This window comes from Diceros bicornis, chromosome 38, assembly GCF_020826845.1.
Source record: "Diceros bicornis minor isolate mBicDic1 chromosome 38, mDicBic1.mat.cur, whole genome shotgun sequence".
Taxonomy (NCBI): domain Eukaryota; kingdom Metazoa; phylum Chordata; class Mammalia; order Perissodactyla; family Rhinocerotidae; genus Diceros; species Diceros bicornis.
The window spans coordinates 9,537,815-9,556,783 of record NC_080777.1 but is presented as its reverse complement, the minus strand read 5'-3'; the positions used below and the strand labels follow the sequence as shown (position 1 = coordinate 9,556,783).

The window sequence follows — 18,969 nt, the reverse complement described above, 5'->3', positions numbered from 1 at the left end:
ACATATGGATTAAATGATACTTCGTCTTGGATTTGCTTCAAAATAATCCGGGGTGGGCAGTAGGGAGGGGAGGAATAGATTGGTGAAGTTGGGTGATGGGGCACATTACATTTGGGTGAGTTATATGACATTCTCTATTTGATGTTTTCGACCTACAAAAATGGTAATTTCATATGGTTTAACCAAATGCTGTTTTCTTTAAGATACATTTGAAAATTTCCGTAATAAATAGTTAAATCACGCATTTAGCTATGTCCCCACTGTTCTTGTTTTTATCTTTGTGGTTATATCTTACAATATGGAGCTTGACCAACAATTAACTCCTCAGAAAGACCCTAGAGCCATTTAAAAGCTTGTTTGTTTTTCACAACTTGAGAGTTTACTGGGTGGTTACTGTGCAAAGGTTTCTGATAATAGTTGCTTGAGTTCAAAGAAATGTTCTCCACTATTTAACAAAGATTATTATTATTACAAGTCATGCTAGTTAATGAAGGCAGAACATTTTAGTAGCTCCCCAGGAGACGTGACACAGAAGTCGACCTCCTGCCAAAGAAGCCAGCAGGATGTAGGAGAAGTATAAAGGCTTTCGAGTTAAGAAAGTCTCGAATTAGAATTCCCAGATGCCACTTATTAGCTGTGTGATCAAGGGCAAGTTGCTTAACCTCTCTGAGCCTCCTCCATTTCCTCAAATATAAAATGAAGAAACTATATGTCTTAGTTTTTTTTTAATAATTTTATTTATTTATTTATTTTTTCCCCCAAAGCCCCAGTAGATAGTTGTATGTCATAGCTGCACATCCTTCTAGTTGCTGTATGTGGGACGCGGCCTCAGCATGGCTGGAGAAGCGGTGCGTCGGTGCGCGCCCAGGATCCGAACCCGGGCCGCCAGCAGCGGAGCGCGCGCACTTAACCGTTAAGCCACGGGGCTGGCCCTATATGTCTCAGTTTTGATGCATTAGTAAGATAATGTTTATAAGCCCACCTCCCTCTTCTTCCCCCATCTCATGCCACCAGGAAATAATGACAAAGACTCTGTCATTTCGTGTTAAAGCACAGATGCTCCAAACCTGTGCCATGCAAGATGTAAAATTAAAGTAGGTGCAAATAATTTCATTTTCAGGAAATGCACCTAAGCTGGACTACAAACTGAGTTTGGCAATAAGTGGTTGGAGAATCTGTTACTTCCACTTCCAAGTTCTTGGGCCGGCCCTGCAGCCTAATGGTTAAGTTTGGCACATTCAGCTTTGGCGGCCTGGGTTCAGTTCCCGGGCATGGACTTACTCGTCGGCGGCCATGCTGTGATGGCAACACATATACAGAATAGAGGAAGACTGACACAGATGTTAGCTCAAGGCAAATCTTCCTCGAGCAAAAAGAGGAAGATTGGCAACAGATGTTAGCTCAGGGCCAATCTTCCTCAGCAAAAAAAAAGAAAAAAGAAAAAAAAGAAAAGAAAAAAGCCAAATTCTTAGTGAGCTGAGAATAATAAAGGAGGCAACAGAAAAAAGCAGACATGAAGGAGGTGCTCAAAAGGTGTCTGCTGAATTAATTAATTTGCTTTTGATCCTCTTTTCAGACAGGGTTTTTTGTTTGAAAAATGGATTTCCTTGTACGCTGCAAATAGCTCCCCAAGCTAAGCTATTGCCCTCACCCAGTATCTCCACTTCTGAAGTCCTCAGTTATTGTCAAACTCATTTAGCTTTCCACAATATTAATTTTGAGAAAGTTCAAGCCAGCAAAACTTCCTGGAGTTTGAAAGAAGAGCCATTGTCCGCTGAGCAGGCTCCGTCAGTGGGTGGCCAGAGTGGGAGAGCAGGTTTCCCTGTCTGTGTAAAAGAAGAAGGTAAGTAGAATTTTGGTTGTAACAAATATATATAATCTCCTCCTCAAAGCTTTCTGTTTCAGAGAATGCTTGGATAGGCCCAGCGCTTAGAAACCGTTTCTCTGGAATGCCCGACCATACTCGGGGCTCCTCAGCCAGAGAAGGGTGGCTAAAGAGCTTCTGACCAGCAGTAAGTAAACCCCAGAGGGAGCCCCATCGCCAAGCTTTGCTAGTTTCTCTTTGGAGAGCCATGAGGTCCCAGTGTGGTAGATACCTGGGGTGGAAACCACATAAAAATCTCCATCAAATCTCCCCAAGGTTAACTGTGCTTTGCGCCATAAAGTGATTCAATTGTGCAATTAAAAAGCTACTTTTGGAGGGGGCCGGCCTGGCAGCATGGCGATTGGGTGCGTGCGCTCCGCTGTGGGTGCCTGGGGTTCGAAGGTTCGGATCCCAGGCGTGCACCGACGCATCGCTTGTCAAGCCATGCTGTGGTGGCGTCCCATATAAAGTACAGGAAGATGGGCACGGACGTTGGCCTGGGGCTGGTCTTTTTCTGCAAGAGGAGGAGGAGGATTGGCATTGGATGTTAGCTCAGGGCTGGTCTTCCTCACACACACACACAAAAAGTTACTTTTGGAGACTTATGCACCCCTATGTTCACCGCAGCATTGTTCACAACAGCCAAGATGTGGAAGCAACCCAAGTGCCCATCGACTGATGAATAGAAAAAGAAGATGTGGTATATATACAATGGAATACTACTCAGCCATAAAAAAAGACAAAATCGTCCCATTTGCAACAACATGGATGGAACTTGAGGGTATTATGTTAAGTAATATAAGCCAGACAGAGAAAGACAAACACTGTAATGATTTAACTCATATGTGTAAGATAAACAAATATATGGATAAAGAGAACAGATTAGTGGTTACTAGAGGGGGAGGGGGTTGGGGGGTAAGCATAAGGGGTAAAAGGCGCATATATATGGTGACTGACGAATAATGTACAACTGAAATTTCACAATGTTATAAACTATTATGACATCAATAAAAAAATGTAAAAAAAGAAAAGTTACTTTGGGGGCTGGCCCAGTGGCGTAGTGGTTAAGTTCAGAGTGCTCCACTTTGGCAGCCCGGGGTTCTCAGGTTCAGATCCTGGGCGTGGACTCACACACCACTCTTCAGCCATGCCGTGGCAGCATCCCACATATAAAGTAGAGGAAGATTGGCCCAGATGTTAGCTCAGGGCTAATCTTCCTCAGTAAAAAAAAAAAAAGTTACTTTGTGCCTATTATGTGCCAAGTGCTATAGATGCAAAAAGGGGTAGAGACTCTGCCATTGACGATCTCAGTCTGGGACTTACAGAGGTGATCTAATATAAGAGCCACAGTCCAGGACAGCACAAAATGCGGTTTGAGCAGAAGGTGGAGGGACAGATTGGGCAAAGCTTCTCAAAGTATTCCAAGCCCTGTAGTGGGCCCTGTGTTAGGTAGGGGGAGGCCTTCCGGGTAGCGGGAACATTGTCAGCAAAGGCTGAGAGATGTGAAAGAACATGGCATTTTCCTGGAATGGCAATAAATCCAGTCGGGGGAAGGGTGTGGAACAGGTGCCAAAGGTGGGTTGACGTCAGATGACAAAGATCCAAGTGTAATTAAGACTGCTGAGTTTAGGCCGAGGAAGGATGTTACGCTGAGAAGTGACAAGATTAATTAGTATTTTGGAAAGGCAACCGGGTTTTAGTGTCTAAGAGATTGGAACAGGAGATTAATTAGGAGGCCACAGTAAATGTTAGGAAGGGTGGTGATGACGGCCAGAACTAGGTCAGTGTCGGTGAGAACAATGGAAGGGGCAGATTTCAGGAACATTTCTAAATAATAATAACTGATGACCCATCAGAAGAACTGAAGATGACTTCAAGACGCCTAGCTTGGGTGACGAGGACTGAGGGAGGAGGAGCAGGTGTTAGGATGGAGGGGGGAAGGGAAGCTAATGATTCTGCTTTGACTTTTTCCATCTTGAGACTTATTGTGGTCTTGGAAGACAGAATGTCCCTGGCTGTGACAGAATGTGGACTTTTTACCTCCACTTCTAAGAAAGAGTTCCTGGGAACAATCTCTGTCGAGGCTCTCCCTCCTCCTCTCACGGGCAAGGCTCACCTGGCAGTGGAACCAGATTGCACTGTCAACATGCTCTCCATGGAAACATTCCAGAAGGCAACGGTTATCCAGATAACCTTGACGGTTGCGTACATCTTTGAAGCTTGTATTCTCCCGGGAGCAGAGAAGGGCATTAGTGCCGGGCTAATTGAATCAACAAATTCAGCCTCTGCCCACCTCGTCTACCTCATTTATCTCACCACTAACCAGACGGGAGGACAGTATGAGCAAAGTACGTGGTGTTTTCAGGGAAAAAGAGGGAGGAAAGGGTGGCTAACTCATCCTCCGGCATACTCAACTATATGTGGGTCTTTACTTTCACGTAACCCACATTTTCAATATTGATACTCCTATTGTTTTTGATTTTCAAAATGTTTATTATAAATAAAATCAGATGAAGAATCGCGAATTATAGGTAATATTTTCACCTTTTTTTTAACTTTTTAACTGAAGTGAACATACTTACGGAAAAGAGCAAAGAAGCATATGGCACGATGACTCTTCATCAAGAAAACACGCCCGTGTGGCCATCACCAGACCAAGGAGAGAGTGGCTACATCCCAAAGGCCGCCTCACTTTGAGCTCCTTCCGAGCACTACCTTCCAATAGTGACCACCAACCTGACTTCTAACGGCATCGATGAGTGTTGCCTTCTTGAACTTTATATTTTAATAAGTAGAATCATGGATGATTTCGGGTCTGGCTGCTTTCACTCGGTATTTATGACAACCACCTGTGTGGTTGCATATAGTTAGCCACTGCTGTGCAGTATTCTAGTGTGTGAAAACACCACATTTATCCACTCTGCTCTTGATGGATATTTGGGTTGTTTCCAGTTTTGGTCTGTTCTGAATTTTGTTGCTATTCTGGTGAACATACATATGCATTTCCTTTGGACAGATATGTAGGAGTGGAACTGTTGGGTTAAAAAGCTGTTCACCTGTCCCTTTATCATTTTTCACATGACAAAGTCAGATTTCTATTATCGGATGAATCAACACTTTTTAAGTTCTCAGCAGTCTCCTTTTGACAGCCTGTTGTCTAAGAGTAGAAAATTCATTTCACATTTATCTAATGCTTTCTGTGTGCCAGGCACTGGGCTAGGTGCCTTGGAGACAAGAATGACAGGATCCCTGTCCTCATGAAACATGGCAGGAGACCTCAAGTAGAAGTCAGACAACTGCAATGCTTGCATATTTAATGAATATTTTTGTTTGTCCTTATTTTGTAAAAATAAGTTGAAAATAAAAAAACAAACGCTGATACTAGTGATAAGCATAGGTCTCATAGATCTGAAGCAGTGGAGTTAAGGATAGAGTTTGAATAATGAGGGAAACCATTTTATCCCAAGTCTATTTAGCTTCTCAGCTTTGGACGGTGAGCAGTGCAATTTCAAATAGAGAGGGATTCATCCCCAAAAATGATTCCAAATCTACTCAGTTCCTGAGTTCAGGCAATGAGAACAGAGAGAGACCTGTAAATGGTTAAGATTTTATCTAGAATGTACAGGGTAATGAGGTGCTTTCTAAACTACTTTAGCTTTCAGAAGGAAGATGCTCCTGTAAACACTACTTGGACGTGTTTTCAGCAATAACCTACGTATAAAAGTGAGAGGCCACCTGAGGTTGTTAGTTAGAACAGAGCCACCAGCCCCTCTCATCTCCAGGGCTCTGTTCTCTGCTCAGATCGTTCATTCCCTTCCCACCTTCAGGACTCAGCTGAGACATCGTTTTCTCTGGAGAACTTTCCTGACCCCATTATGGACTAGCCGCCCCTCCCCTGTGCTCCTCGCACGGCGTCTGTTCTTATGCTGTCATAGCCCTTCTCATGCTGTTTTGTAACTGCCTCTTTACTTACCTGAATGCTGTGTTAATTAGGATATTAGTTTGGCTGCTTTAACAGAGACCAAAATATAAATGGCTTAAGCAACATAAAGGCCACATAGAAAAGTCCAGGCCTGACTGGGTCTGAGGTGCCCAGGGACCTTGGTTTCTTAGGTCTTATTGCTCTGTCACCCGCTAGAATGCTGTCTCCATCGACACGGTCGAAGTCGCTTCATCGTCACCTCATCAGATTCCAGCCCTGGGAAGGGAAAAGTGGAGTTAAGAGGGCAAGCAGCATTTTCTTCTTTTTTAAACCAGCTGTGGTTTTTTGAGGACACTCCCAGTCTTCGCTTGTGGGCTAAGATGCACGAGTTCTTAGAGGTGATGGTGGTCATGCAGTCCACGTGGCTTCCTTTTAAGGACGTGACCAGAAGCTGCTCTCTTCACTTTTGTTCGTGTGACACCAGCCACAACTTAGTCACTGTCCCAGCAGCAAGAGCCCTTCTTACTAAACCGAAGAAGGGGGGAATGGATACTGTGGGACAACTAGCTATTTCTGCTGCATATACCAAATTAGGCAGTAAGTTCTGAGTTGGTTCACCACTATGTTATCAGTGCTCAGCACAAAGTGTTTAATGAAATTGCTGAATCCTCCAAAGTGCTAGGACAGAGGACATTAATTCCAGATGTTTCTGAACACAGGACTGGATCTTTTTCACAACAGAAGGAAAAGGCAGACAGCTGTAGACTAGAATTCACTGTTCTCTATTAGCAGATGACTCCGAACAAGCTCTGACCCTTATCCTTTTTGATAAAATGGGGATGCTGTCTGCTCCCAGTACCCGTTGGGAGGATTCAAGAGCATGTATGACTGTGTTTAGCACAGAGATTGTGCTCAGAACACATCATCCTTCCCTCCTTTTGGACAAGTACGGGCAACATCTGCCGTGACACTGGTTGGTTAGTTTTCTGTCCCATAACTGCCTGGTCCAACCTCTAACAGAGCTCATTTGCAGAGCTGATGGACACACAGCTCTGTCTATCTCTCACGCGCTCTACATTTTATGTTTAGGCTAAGCTATACTGCCAGAAAGCTGGGGACTTAACCTAACATTCGATTGTCAAGAAAATCTTTGCTTTTTCTCATAACCTACGTATATGATAAACCAGATGGTGATTCTCTTTTGATTTGGCTGTTTTAAGCACAGTCAAAGCTACTACTCAAATTTAACGACTGTTTAAGACCTTCTGGCCCACACTTCTAATTTAATTTTCCCTTCACCCTTAACCATCTGTCTCAGGACATGACCCTGATTTGCTTGTGTGTGTGCGTGTTCCTTCCTCTGGGGTCCTATAGCACCTTCCTCTTCATGGCCCTTCCTGGGCTCCGCGAGACTCTGTTTAGATGTCTGTACCCTTCTGTGAACTCCTCGAAAAAAACAGACTGTGTCTTTTTCACCTTTTTTATTTACCTTATTTACTGCTTTTATCTATTAATATTTTCTCCATTGTATCAATTACATTCTTAAAAGCAGCATAAAAATTTTTGTAGAGTGAGGTGGAGTAGAAATTTTGGAAGAAAAAAAAAAAGTAGGTAATGAAACCCACCTATACAGCCTCAGAAAACACTGTGAGCATCACTGTAAATGAGGAATGAGACGAAACATGACTCACATTAAACCCTTCAGAAAGGATCAGTTGGGGACGTGTCAAAGGTACACAGAGGCCGGCGAGAAGGGTTCCCAACTGGCCAGATCTGGGACAATTTGAACATCATATAACGATAGTAATGGATAACACACTGAAAAAACAGTAATACCTGAGTCTGACGAGGAACGGAATATTTACATAGTTTCCAAGCACCTCTCCACAAAATACATATAAATTAGAAAGGAAAAAAGAGTAACTTTAGAAGAAGCTTGGCAGAACCACCTTAGTCAAGGGATCACAGCGAGCATCATCAGTAAGCGGGCGAATTGGAGTTGACGCCGCCTGACAGGAGGCAGTGAGAAAGACACAGCATCACTTGGTGATGATGCTGCCAAAGACGCAGAACCTACAGCAAACCAGAAGGAAACACAGACGAATCCAGAGGGCATTCTACAGCGACTGGCTGTAACCTCAGAAGTGCCCCAAGTGAAGACGGAGGAGCTGTTTTCGACTTTAACGAAGCTCAAGACACAACAACGAATGGCAACAGCTAGTTCTAACCTGTATCCTTTTGCTCTAAAGGACATCATTGGGACACCTGGAGAAACCTGAACGGAACCTGAGGAATGGATAGCAGCAACGTACCCATGTTAACTTCCTGATTCTGAGGGTTGGTTATGTAGGGGAAGATCCTGGTGTGGAGGAAATACACATTAAAATTTGGGGGGTGATGGGGATTCAGGTTGGCAGCTTACTCTCAGATGATAAGGGGAAAAGAATTTCTTTTTACTGTAATTGCAACCTTTCCATAGTACAGTCGAGATTGTTTCAAAATAACCACTTTATTTTAAAAAAGTATCAGTTATTTTATTTTGGCAGGTAGAAATTTTTCTTTTTCTTAAAGAGGAGGTAGGGTGTTTCCACACAAGGTTGGCCAGACGGGAAGATTCTTCAGCTCCGACTTGGCCTCCTTAACTTGAGAATAAAAGGCTTCCAGAGACCATGTCCGCGTCAAGCTGAAAGTGGGCACTCAGAGCGCCTGGGCTTCTCGGGCAGCTCGAGGCACTGGGCTCCTCCACGGCCGCGGCTGGAGAAGTCACCGGCTAAGCGACCGCTGCAGAGCTTCATACATCATTTGATCCTGGGAGGAGGGAGAAGACAGAACACAGAGCTGATCACTGTTTGTTACAGGCTGAATGGTGTCCCCCTAAAATTCGTCTGTTGAAGTCCTAATCCCCAGTACCTCAGTGAGTGCCTGTATTTGGAGATGGGGCCTTTAAAGAGGCATTAGGTTAAAACGAGGTCACTGGGGTGGGCTCTAGTCCAATATGACTGGTGTTCTTACAAGAAGAGGAGATCAAGACACAGACATACACAGAGGGAAGACCGTGTGAAGACATGGGAGAACACAGTCATCTGTAAGGAGAGAGGCCTTGGAAGAAACCAACCCTGCCAACACCCTGATCTTGGACTTCTAATTTCCAGAACTGTGAGAAAATACATTTCTGTTGTTTAGCCACCCACCCAGCCTGTGCTACTGTTACGGCCGCCCTAGCAAACCAATACACAAAGAGAGCTGACCTCATCCCCTAGATTCCATCTGAATTCCAGCCACACTCCTTTCTACAGGGAATGCCCACGACTCTCATACTTGTTGACTCAAGCTTGCCCTAAAAATCGGGTCAAAGATCCTTATGTCTATATCTAATCAGCGAAGAAAGCAAAATTCTAAACTATTCTGAGTCCACGTGGGAGGGGGAGGCAAAAGCAGAGGCTTCCGGCACTATATTAACGTTTGTGAGAAACTGCCAGGTGCTTTCCATTGCGGTTCTATCACCTTACATTTCTATCTGTTTACATCTCAACAGCGTATCCGAGTTATAGCTGCTTCACATCCTCGCCACCATTTGGTGCTGTCCGTCTTTTAAATGCGAGTCATTCTGGCGGAAGTGTAGTGGAATCTCACTGGGGTCACACTAACATTTTAAGTGTTGGGAGGCAATTCCACTCCAATGAAATCCAAAAGAAATACTTGAAGCATGTTTTTATTTTTCTAGTCCTTTAAAATCTTTTTTAAAATCTGATTTTGTTAAATTACTCTTTTGGATAGGTAAAATGCTCACAAGGTTCAAAAATATATGAACAGTTATAAGGTGAAAAAAGGCTCTGTCCTACCTCGCCCCCATGTCAACATATCCTTTTGGATTTTCCTTCTGCATATACAAGCAAATACTAATATTCATTATTTTTCCCTCTTTTTATATAAGTGGTGGCATATCCTATGCATGATTCCTACTCTTTTTATTTAACTATATATTTAGGAAATATTCTTCAGTCTTTTTAGAGTGGTTACATCAGAATTCATTATACGATTATTTAGAATTTCAATCTTTAGCTATTATTATACACAATGCCCCAAAGAATAAATAACTTTAGAGGCCGGCCCCGTAGTGTAGTGGTTAAGCACGCCCGCTCTGCTGTTGGCGGCCCAGGTTCGGATCCTGGGTGCGCACTGGCGCACCGCTTGTCAAAGCCATGCTGTGGCGGCGTCCCACATAAAGTGGAGGAAGACGGGCACAGATGTTAGCCCAGGGCCAGTCTTCCTCAGGGAAAAAAAAAAAAAGAGGAGGATTGGCATGGATGTTAGCTCAGGGCTGATCTTCCTCGCACATACACACACACACAAAAGAATACATAACTTTATACTGACATGTGTATTTCTGAGGATAAATTCATAGACAAGAGTTGCTGGGTCAACTTTTATTGTGATTATGATGTAGCCTATCACAGGACAGGGGCTCTACTGATGGACAGCCCAGCAGCTGTGTATGAGAGCAACTGTTTCCTCAGAGCCTGGCCAGAGCCGTGTGATCAAGTTTTGAGATTTTTGCCAACCGATAGATAAAAAGTAGTATTCTGCTGCTTTTCGTTTATTATCAGTAAGTTGAGAATTTTTCTATGTGTTTAACAAGCTAATTTCCTTTCTGTGAAGGGTCGGTTCATATTCTTTGTCCATTCTACTAGGATTTTGGTCTTTTTCTTAGCAATTTCTAGTCATTCGTTATGTGTGCAGTAGATTGGTCCTTTGTGATATGAACTGCAAATATTTTTCCTACTTGGTCATTTGTCCTTTGACAACTTTTGTTAATGCAGAAATTTTCATTCTTATGTATTAGATTCTTCAGTCTTTTCATTTATGGTTGCTGGGTTTTGTGTTAAAGTAAAAAAGGCACTCCCTATTTGAGGTTATAGAAAGATCTCCCTATTTTCTTCCAGTACTTTTATGGTTTTAGTTTTTACATTTATTTATTTAAATTTTATTTTATTATTATTTTTTTTGGTGAGGAAGATCAGCCCTGAGCTAACATCTGCTGCTAATCCTCCTCTTTTTGCTGAGACAGATTGGCCCTGGGCTGACACCCGTGCCCATCTTCCTCCACTTTATATGGGACGCCTGCCACAGCATGGCCTGACAAGCGCTGTGCGGGTCCGTGCCCGGGATCTGAACCCATGAACCCCTGGCTGCCAAAGCAGAGTGCGTGAACTTAACCACTACACTACCGAGCCGGCCCCTAGTTTTTACATTTAAATCTTTGAATCATTTGGAATTTATCCTGGTGTACAGTATGAAATATGAGTCTGACTTTAATTTTCTGAGATGGTTCCCAGTTGTCCCAATATTAATCAGTGAATAGTCCACTTCTGTCACTGGTGTGGGGAAAATGATATATTACAACATTGTTCCTATAAATTACATGTTCTATTAGGGTCCATTCCTGAACTTTCTCTTCTGTTCCATTTGTCTGTCAGTCAGTTCATGTGCCACTACCTCAATCCTTTAACTATCGAGGCTAATTTCTGGGTTTTAGGCCCCACCCCTAGCTTGACCTGCTTCTTGCCGTTTTCCTGGCTCTTCCGGTTTGCTTATTTTTCAATATAAACTTTGGATCACCCCTGTCTGGTCCCAAAAACAAGCAAAAATTAAAATAAGAAACCAAAGAGTAGAGGCTGGCCTGGTGGCGTAGCGGTCAAGTTCACGCGTGCCGCTTCACGGCCCTGGTTTCGCAGGTTCGGATCCCAGGCGTGGACCTAAGTACTGCTCGTCAAGCCATGCTGCGGCGGCGTCCCATATAAAGTGGAGGAAGATGGGCACGGATGTTAGCCCAGGGCCAATCTTCCTCAGCAAAAAGAGGAGGATTGGCAACAGATGTTAGCTCAGGGCTGATCTTCCTCACCAAAAAAAAAAAAAAAAAAAAAAAAACACCCAAAGAGTAGAGAGCCATTATAACAATTCTGAACAATACTAAGTGGCCTTAGCACTGAAAGTTCTTTGCCTACTGGACTGGGGAAAGTCAAATAAACAAGATTGCCTTGTACTGCCAAAAGGAACAGCCAACAAGCCGGACCACAGAGTTCTCAGCTTCTAGCATGACGGAAGTAAGACTCGATGGAAGGTATGGAGAAGTGGACTGTTTAAAACCAGTGTATGTATAATGTTTTTGACTTTCAAAAAATGAGTTTACCACCATGGTATTTTACTCTGACGATAATCCAGGGACAGATAAAGGCAGAAGAGATGTTATCTCTAACAAATCAGAACACTGAAACAGAGAGGAAGGGCAAATACACCATTCAACAGGGAAAACCATTTCCTGGACTGCATTTAATGTTTACCTCTGATTTGGAAGATGGATTAAAAAAAAAACTCTATATACTTATTTCAGTGATTTTTCAAGTACCTCTCAAATGGTTTCAAAGCTAAACATAAAGTAGGTATTAGTGAAATACTGAATTCACTCTGAAACAGGATAGAAGGGTCTCTGTATCTTGACATCACTGCTAAATAAAGACATTTTAAGCGTGCTCAGTTTATTACCAGATTAAAGCAATTCCTTTTTTACAATAAAATAACTTTTAAAATTATAAAACAACATTGTAGAAATACTAGAAAATACAAATCAGCAGAAAAAAATAAAAATTAATCCTTAATTTCCAGGGATAACTATTGTTACTATTTTGGTCTTCCAGGACCTTTTAAATTACTGTTTTTTAAATATTTAATTTTTTTGAATAGGTAATAATTCACAATTCAAATCTCAAATGGAATAAACGATTCTCCAGTCACATCTCTGTCCTCTGGTCACCCAGCTTCTCTCCCCACACATGAATGTTATTAGTTTCATATGTAATTATTTCCTAAGGGCCAGTTAACATGCCAGACAAGGAAAGTAGTCTCTTTACCTTGATGTTATGCCCTTTTTTTTTTTTGGCAAGGAAGACCAGCCTGAGCTAACATCTGTGGCCAATCCTCCTCTCTTTGCTGAGGAAGACTGGCCCTGAGCTAACATCCGTGCCCATCTTCCTCTACTTTATATGGGATGCCGCCACAGCATGGCCTGACAAGCGGTGCGTAGGTCTGCGCCCGGGATCCGAACCTGCGAACCCCTGGCCACTGAAGCGGAGCACACGCACTTAACCGCTACACCACCTGGCCAGCCCAGATGTCTTATTTTTTAAAAGATCAAAGTAATAATCAGCTTGGTCAATTGCTTTATTTATTCAAAATTCATACTAAGCCTATTTCCAAAAGAGAAGTTGTAGCTTCTTATTCACTAGGGTAGTTTCCAGAAATCAAATATTTAGAGTTGAAAGATTATGACCACCAAAGATATTAAAATGAATATACTAGAATCAAAGAGCATCACTAGGACATACACGTAGCCTTCCAAGGGATGTTCCTAAGAGGATAAAAAAAATTCTATGGTGTCTGGAATTACAGGTTCAGATATGTTTTCACTAAAATCAGTCACAGTGCCTTTGCCATGTAGTTGATACCGTCTAAGCAAAAGATACCCGCAAACCATTTTCTCACGTCAATGGACGTGAGGGACCAGGTTAATACACAGTCTGTGCGTGCATCCACGGTGCACAACTCTTAATTGCCCACAAGGATTAGGAACGATGTCTTGTGTGATTTTGCATCTTGTGGTCTAGCACGGTGCCTGGCCTACGCACAGCAGGTGCACGATCAATGTTTCTGCAGGGATGGAAGGATGAGGTCTTAGGTAGCCCATTAATACACAGCAGGGGTAAGGGGCACTCTGACTTAGGAAGTTCTTCTCTCATAAATGTCAGTGTGACAGAAACAGACAAATGGATGAACTGCATAATCCGGAGTGTGAAGAAGAGAATCAAAGTGCTACGGCCAGAGGGTGTGGAAAACACGAAACCAACAAGTTACTAAAACACAAGTTTCTATGGCGTGGCTTTAACAGAGGAAGAAAGAAAAAAAAAGTTATAATTTATGTTTGTGTGAGGTTTCCTTCCTGACAGTGGAACGATGCCACAGTACGCAGAGTGAAAAGACTGGAACTTGAGATCATAACCTTAGGGTCTCAACATTCATTAATAGCTAACCTAGCCTCAGGTCCCCGGTGAGCAGTTAATACTGAAAAAACCAGACCAGCAAAATAAGGTATGCTTTAGTGGCCTGTGAAGCGACACATACTGGGCAAGAAAATCTGGCTTCTTTGTGGGGATAAAATAAAAGGATGACACAGCTGAGATGAACATCTCTGGATTCTGAGAAGCAACCGGCAGAAAGAGTCCAATCTTATTGCCGGCATATCTGTCACAACAAATTGCTAGCCTATTAAGTCTTCTTGGAACCACCATAGGACATAGCCTCTCGCTGGAAATTAGGAGGGGTCCGGAATCTTCAGGTGGAGCCTAACGAACAGCTTGGTACCAGCAGAGTGGCAGTGAATGAGGAGTACAGGCAGAGACCCAGAGAAGGGATGTTTGCTCATTGTCCCCACTTCCCACCCTCCACTAGTGACGGAGGATTTACTGGGTCAGATGACAAATTTCTGCATTTGGCCCCTAAACTAAACTCTTTAGTTATGTCAACCAATTGCTGGACACTGAATCCACTTTACATGCTCTAACTGTCCAACCCCAAATTAAGGATCATGTGGCACCAGGGAGGCAACCGCTCCCAGGAAAGAGAAGGTACCAGCTAGTGTGACAGATTTACATGGCTTAAGAACACGCTGAACATTTCACAACTATCAAGACCAGCTCTGCAGACCCTGGGACAGAACTAGCACAACACCCTTCTTCTTTCTTTTTCTTTTTTAGGCATCTCCTGATCATTCATTTACTGTTAACTCACTTCAAAGCAATAGCTATTTCTGTAAGAATGTGTGAAAGGCTAAAATGTAATAAGTATTCCTTTCACATTTAACAAAATCTAGTGATTCTCTTTTAGCGTAAAAAGAAGACTCAAAATCCCAACCCTGACACTGAGAAGTCAATTAACTTGAGTACCAACATCTTAGATACAGGTTTTCATTCTATGGCTTGAAGTCATCATCTATATAAAACTATGCTGCCCCCCCGCCCCGAGACCCAGCCTGGCCAGAGTATCTTATTTCCTAGTCGGCCGCAGTGATTGGTTTCTGGATGGGATCCTAACCTGATCTGGACCAATCACAGGCTTCCCTGAGACTCTCCTGCCAGAGCTATCAGAAGGTCTCTTGCCATGGGGGTTAACAAGCAGCCTGTATATCTGGGCCTTGCAGGCAGCCATCTCCCCACAAGAGAGGAAGCAATAATGTTTCTGGATCTCGATGCCTAGTGCCAGCCGTGCTCTCAACATCCTTGTTACATGGACTGATGAATTCCTCCTTTTGCCCACTTATATTAGTTTGAGTTGAGTTTCTGTCATTTACAACTACAAGAACCCTAACAGTAAAAGTAGAAAGAGGTGGCTTGTAAATAAGCTCGTCAATTTTACATTCAGGAAAGCATCTCAACAAATGCTACACTTTTCTTTTGGTTAGATATTTTCTTCTTTTGGTTTGACTTCTGAAATGGATTCTGTCTGACTATGCCAACTCCTCTAATTTCAACTGAATTCTCCTAAATCAGAAGGAAGAGGTTCTTTAGCGCAGTCTTGAACTGTGAAGGCCCCAAAACAGAACCAGAACCAGAAAGAAGGAACTGAGTCCCACATAAACATAACATACATTCGTTTCAAATTTACATGCAAAAAGGAAGCAAAGGTGATAAAATAAAGATTTAATCCTTACTTATCATAACTACAAGGATGACAACATGGCCACATTTAAGAATCAGGTTAAGCAATTTTCAAACTTCGCATGTCACATTTGTAGCTATCTGTAATAAAATGACTGCAGCAATAAACACGGAAGCTTTTAAAAATTACAGCGAGCAAATATAAACAAACAAGTTTCTAGAAAATTGATCTTTTTAGAGATAAAGAAAGTAAAAGAGTAACAAGTGAGAAGCTACTCGAGGTCAATATGTAAAAACCAACTGAACTTCTATATACTAGTAACAATTAGAAAACAAAATTTAAAAAAAAAATTTACAAACGGATTACGAGAAAATATCCTCAATATGTATATCTGATAAAAAAACTTCAATCCAAGATAAACTAAGAATCTGTACAACTTAATAATGAGAGAAACAACTCAATTTTTTAAGAGCAAAAGATGACACAAAACAAGATATCCAAATGACCAATAAGCATATGAAATATGCTCGACATTTTAGTCATAAGGGAAATGCAAATTTAAACCACAATACTCATCCAGCAGAACAGCTAAAATTAAAAGACTGACAATACCCAAGTGTTGGTGCAAATGCAAAATGGTACAGCCACTGTGGAAAAAAGGCTGGCAGTTTCCCATCAAGTTAAACATACACTTACTATATGACCCGGCAATTCCTCTTTTGGTTATTTACTCAAGAGAAATCAAAACACATGTTCACACAAATCAAAACGCATGTTCACACCTGTGTTCAGAGCACCTTTATTCATAAAAGCCCCAAACTGGAAACAACCCAAGTGTCCACCAACAGGTGAAAAGACAAGCAAATTGTGGTATACTCATATAATGAAAACTGCTCAGCAAGAGAAAAGACCAAACCACTGAAACACACAACACAGATGAATCTCAAAAACACCACGCTGAGCAACAGAAGCCAGACCCAGATGATTATATATCGTATGTTTCCATTTACAGCAACTTCTAAAACAGGCAACGTTAGAGCACGGTGGCAGAAGGCAGACGGGGTTTGGAAAGGGACTGACTACAAAGGACATAGGACCTTTCTGAACTGATGAACACATTCTCCATCTTGACCGCAGTGCTGGTTACAGCTGTCAAATCCCCACAGAACTGCACACGTAAGCTTGTGCATTACTGCATGTACACTAAATTTCTATTTAAAAAAGTAAGATTAGAGAAGGAAAGTGGCAAATGTGGAGCTATGCCAACATGTCCCGATTCTTGCAAAGCCTCCAAACTCGGACTGTAGGTCAGAAACAATTTCAGTTAAAACATGCTTTTAATGACTAAGTCTTTCGAGGACACTTATATCACAGGCTCTTGTTGATCAGAATGAAAAACGCCAGTAATATTAACTGCAAAACTGTTTCTGATTTTAATTGATAAGACTGTGTTTTATTCAAACATGTTCAATAAAATACGAACATTTTCTCTAGTACACAAAAATGCCTGAGAGGTCAAGGCAGACTATTGTTTCTCCAAGTATGGTAAAAGACAGTCCAGGTTCAGTGGACTCTTACTTTATAACCCTAGCTGAACAAGAAGTCAGTCATGTGCCTAAAAGATACACCGCCAGCCCAAATCCCTTAACTGGTTATTTTAGGTAAAAGTGATAAGATGGTCAACAAACTTAGAACATACAACTGTTTGGATTCTGACTTAAGAGTTTTCAATCAGTAATCATAGTGAGAAAGGCTGAGCCTGGGGTAATAACTGGCTAATGATTTAAAGGAATAAGTATTGTCGATAAACAGGTCCTCGTGACTAAGGCATATTATACTTCTACAAGTCTGGAAACAAAAGATATCCAAGTGAACAAAACTTATTACAGCAGTATCCAATTCAGACATTTCTTTTATTTATTTATTTATTTATTTATTTATTTATTTATTTATTTATTTTCCCCCAAAGCCCCAGTAGATAGTTGTATGTCATAGTTGCACATCCTTCTAGTTGCTGTATGTGGGACGCGGCCTCAGCATGGCTGGAGAAGCGATGCGTCGGTGTGCGCCCGGGATCCGAACCCGGGCCGCCAGCAGCGGAGCGCGTGCACTTAACCGCTAAGCCACGGGGCCGGCCCAATTCAGACATTTCTTAGGGTTGGATACTTCCCCACCAACCCTCTCTGTGTCACAGTAACCCAACTTCACTTAATAGCAACCATTTTAACTTATTACAAACAGAAAACCTCTAAATAGTAAGAAATAAACGTGTAACATCTGAAAAGCCGTAGTGATTTTTCTCACGCTTCTCCAACCTTATGGGGAAGACGTTTTCACTTTCCTGAAACATATGACTGAGTCCCTAGGGCTCAGTTTGGGCAGTCTAGCTCCAACAAGACGAGAAACCATTTGTTGAAAAGGGTTGAGCAGGTCAAACACTCAAATGAGACTGATGAAAAATTCTGAGATTGTGGAAACAGACACAAGAGGTCATACTCTCTCTGAATAAAAGTTACTCAAGAATCTAGTTAGGAGTAACTGTGCTTCTGTCTCTTAGGAACAGGCAAAATTAATCTCTCTCAAGAATACTCTTACAAAGGCAATTATTTTGCTTGTTTTCATGAATTCATATCTACTGGTCTCAATTCTAGTTTCTTTTCTCTAACCGTTAAGAGCATTACTTACCTTTTTTGATATAGATGATTTTACTTTCTTGAAAGCTTCTTCAAAGTGCTTCTGACTAATCTTGAGTTCACCTGTGGAGCAAATGCATAAATACACATATTTCAGTACAGTAGACTAATTGTGATTTATAACTTAGTTTCTCTTAAGAGACTTCCAAGCCTTCAAGGGGAACAATAAGAAAATTAGCAATGACACTGGTTCTATTCTTTTTCAGAACAGTGTTCATGCCAGATATATTCTCCTCATCACATTTTTCTTAGACAATTTTACATTTTTATTTAATTTACATATATCTGACCATATTTAATTCTACATAAATGCATAAGTTTTATAATATCACACATTTTAGTGCATTTTTTTTTCAGCAATCAAAACAGTTTATTTTGGGACAACTTATATAAAAAAGTACTTTTTCCTAAAACCATAAAACTCCTAGAAGAAAACATAGGCGGTAAGCTCCTTGACATTGGTGTTGGCAATGATTTTTTGGATTTGACACCAAAAGCAAGGCAACAAAAGCAAAAATAAACAAGTGGGACTACATAGAACTAAAAAGCTTCTGCACAGCAAAGGAAACCATCAACAAAATGAAAAGGCAACCTACAGAATGGGAGAAAATATTTGCAAATCATCTATCCGATAAGGGGTTAATATCCAAAATGTATAAAGAACTCATACAACTCAATAGCAAAAACAACAAACTTAAAAAATGTGCAGAGGGTCTGAATAGACATTTTTCCCAAGACGACATACAGATGGTCAACAGGTACAAGAAAAGACACTCAACATC

General features: G+C 41.7%; 1 protein-coding gene across 4 annotated transcripts in view; it reads right to left on the bottom strand.

The window, feature by feature from the left end:
• Positions 1–18,969, bottom strand: part of NVL (nuclear VCP like) — a 117,044-nt gene that overhangs the window by 15,822 nt on the left and 82,253 nt on the right. Inside the window, exons 22-24 of one of the 4 annotated variants that reach the window (XR_009217127.1) lie at positions 18,180–18,250; positions 15,547–15,634; positions 8,559–8,594 (exon numbers count right to left, since the gene is read on the bottom strand). Coding sequence is in view for 3 of the 4 variants with exons in the window: in XM_058533635.1 (XP_058389618.1) it covers positions 1,728–1,826; positions 18,180–18,250 (170 nt within the window). In the remaining variant the exon portion in view is untranslated. Of the gene's footprint in view, positions 1–1,448; positions 1,827–8,520; positions 8,595–15,546; positions 15,635–18,179; positions 18,251–18,969 lie in introns of those variants that run through there. The other 3 variants (XM_058533635.1, XM_058533637.1, XM_058533636.1) reach the window with 3 other exon arrangements.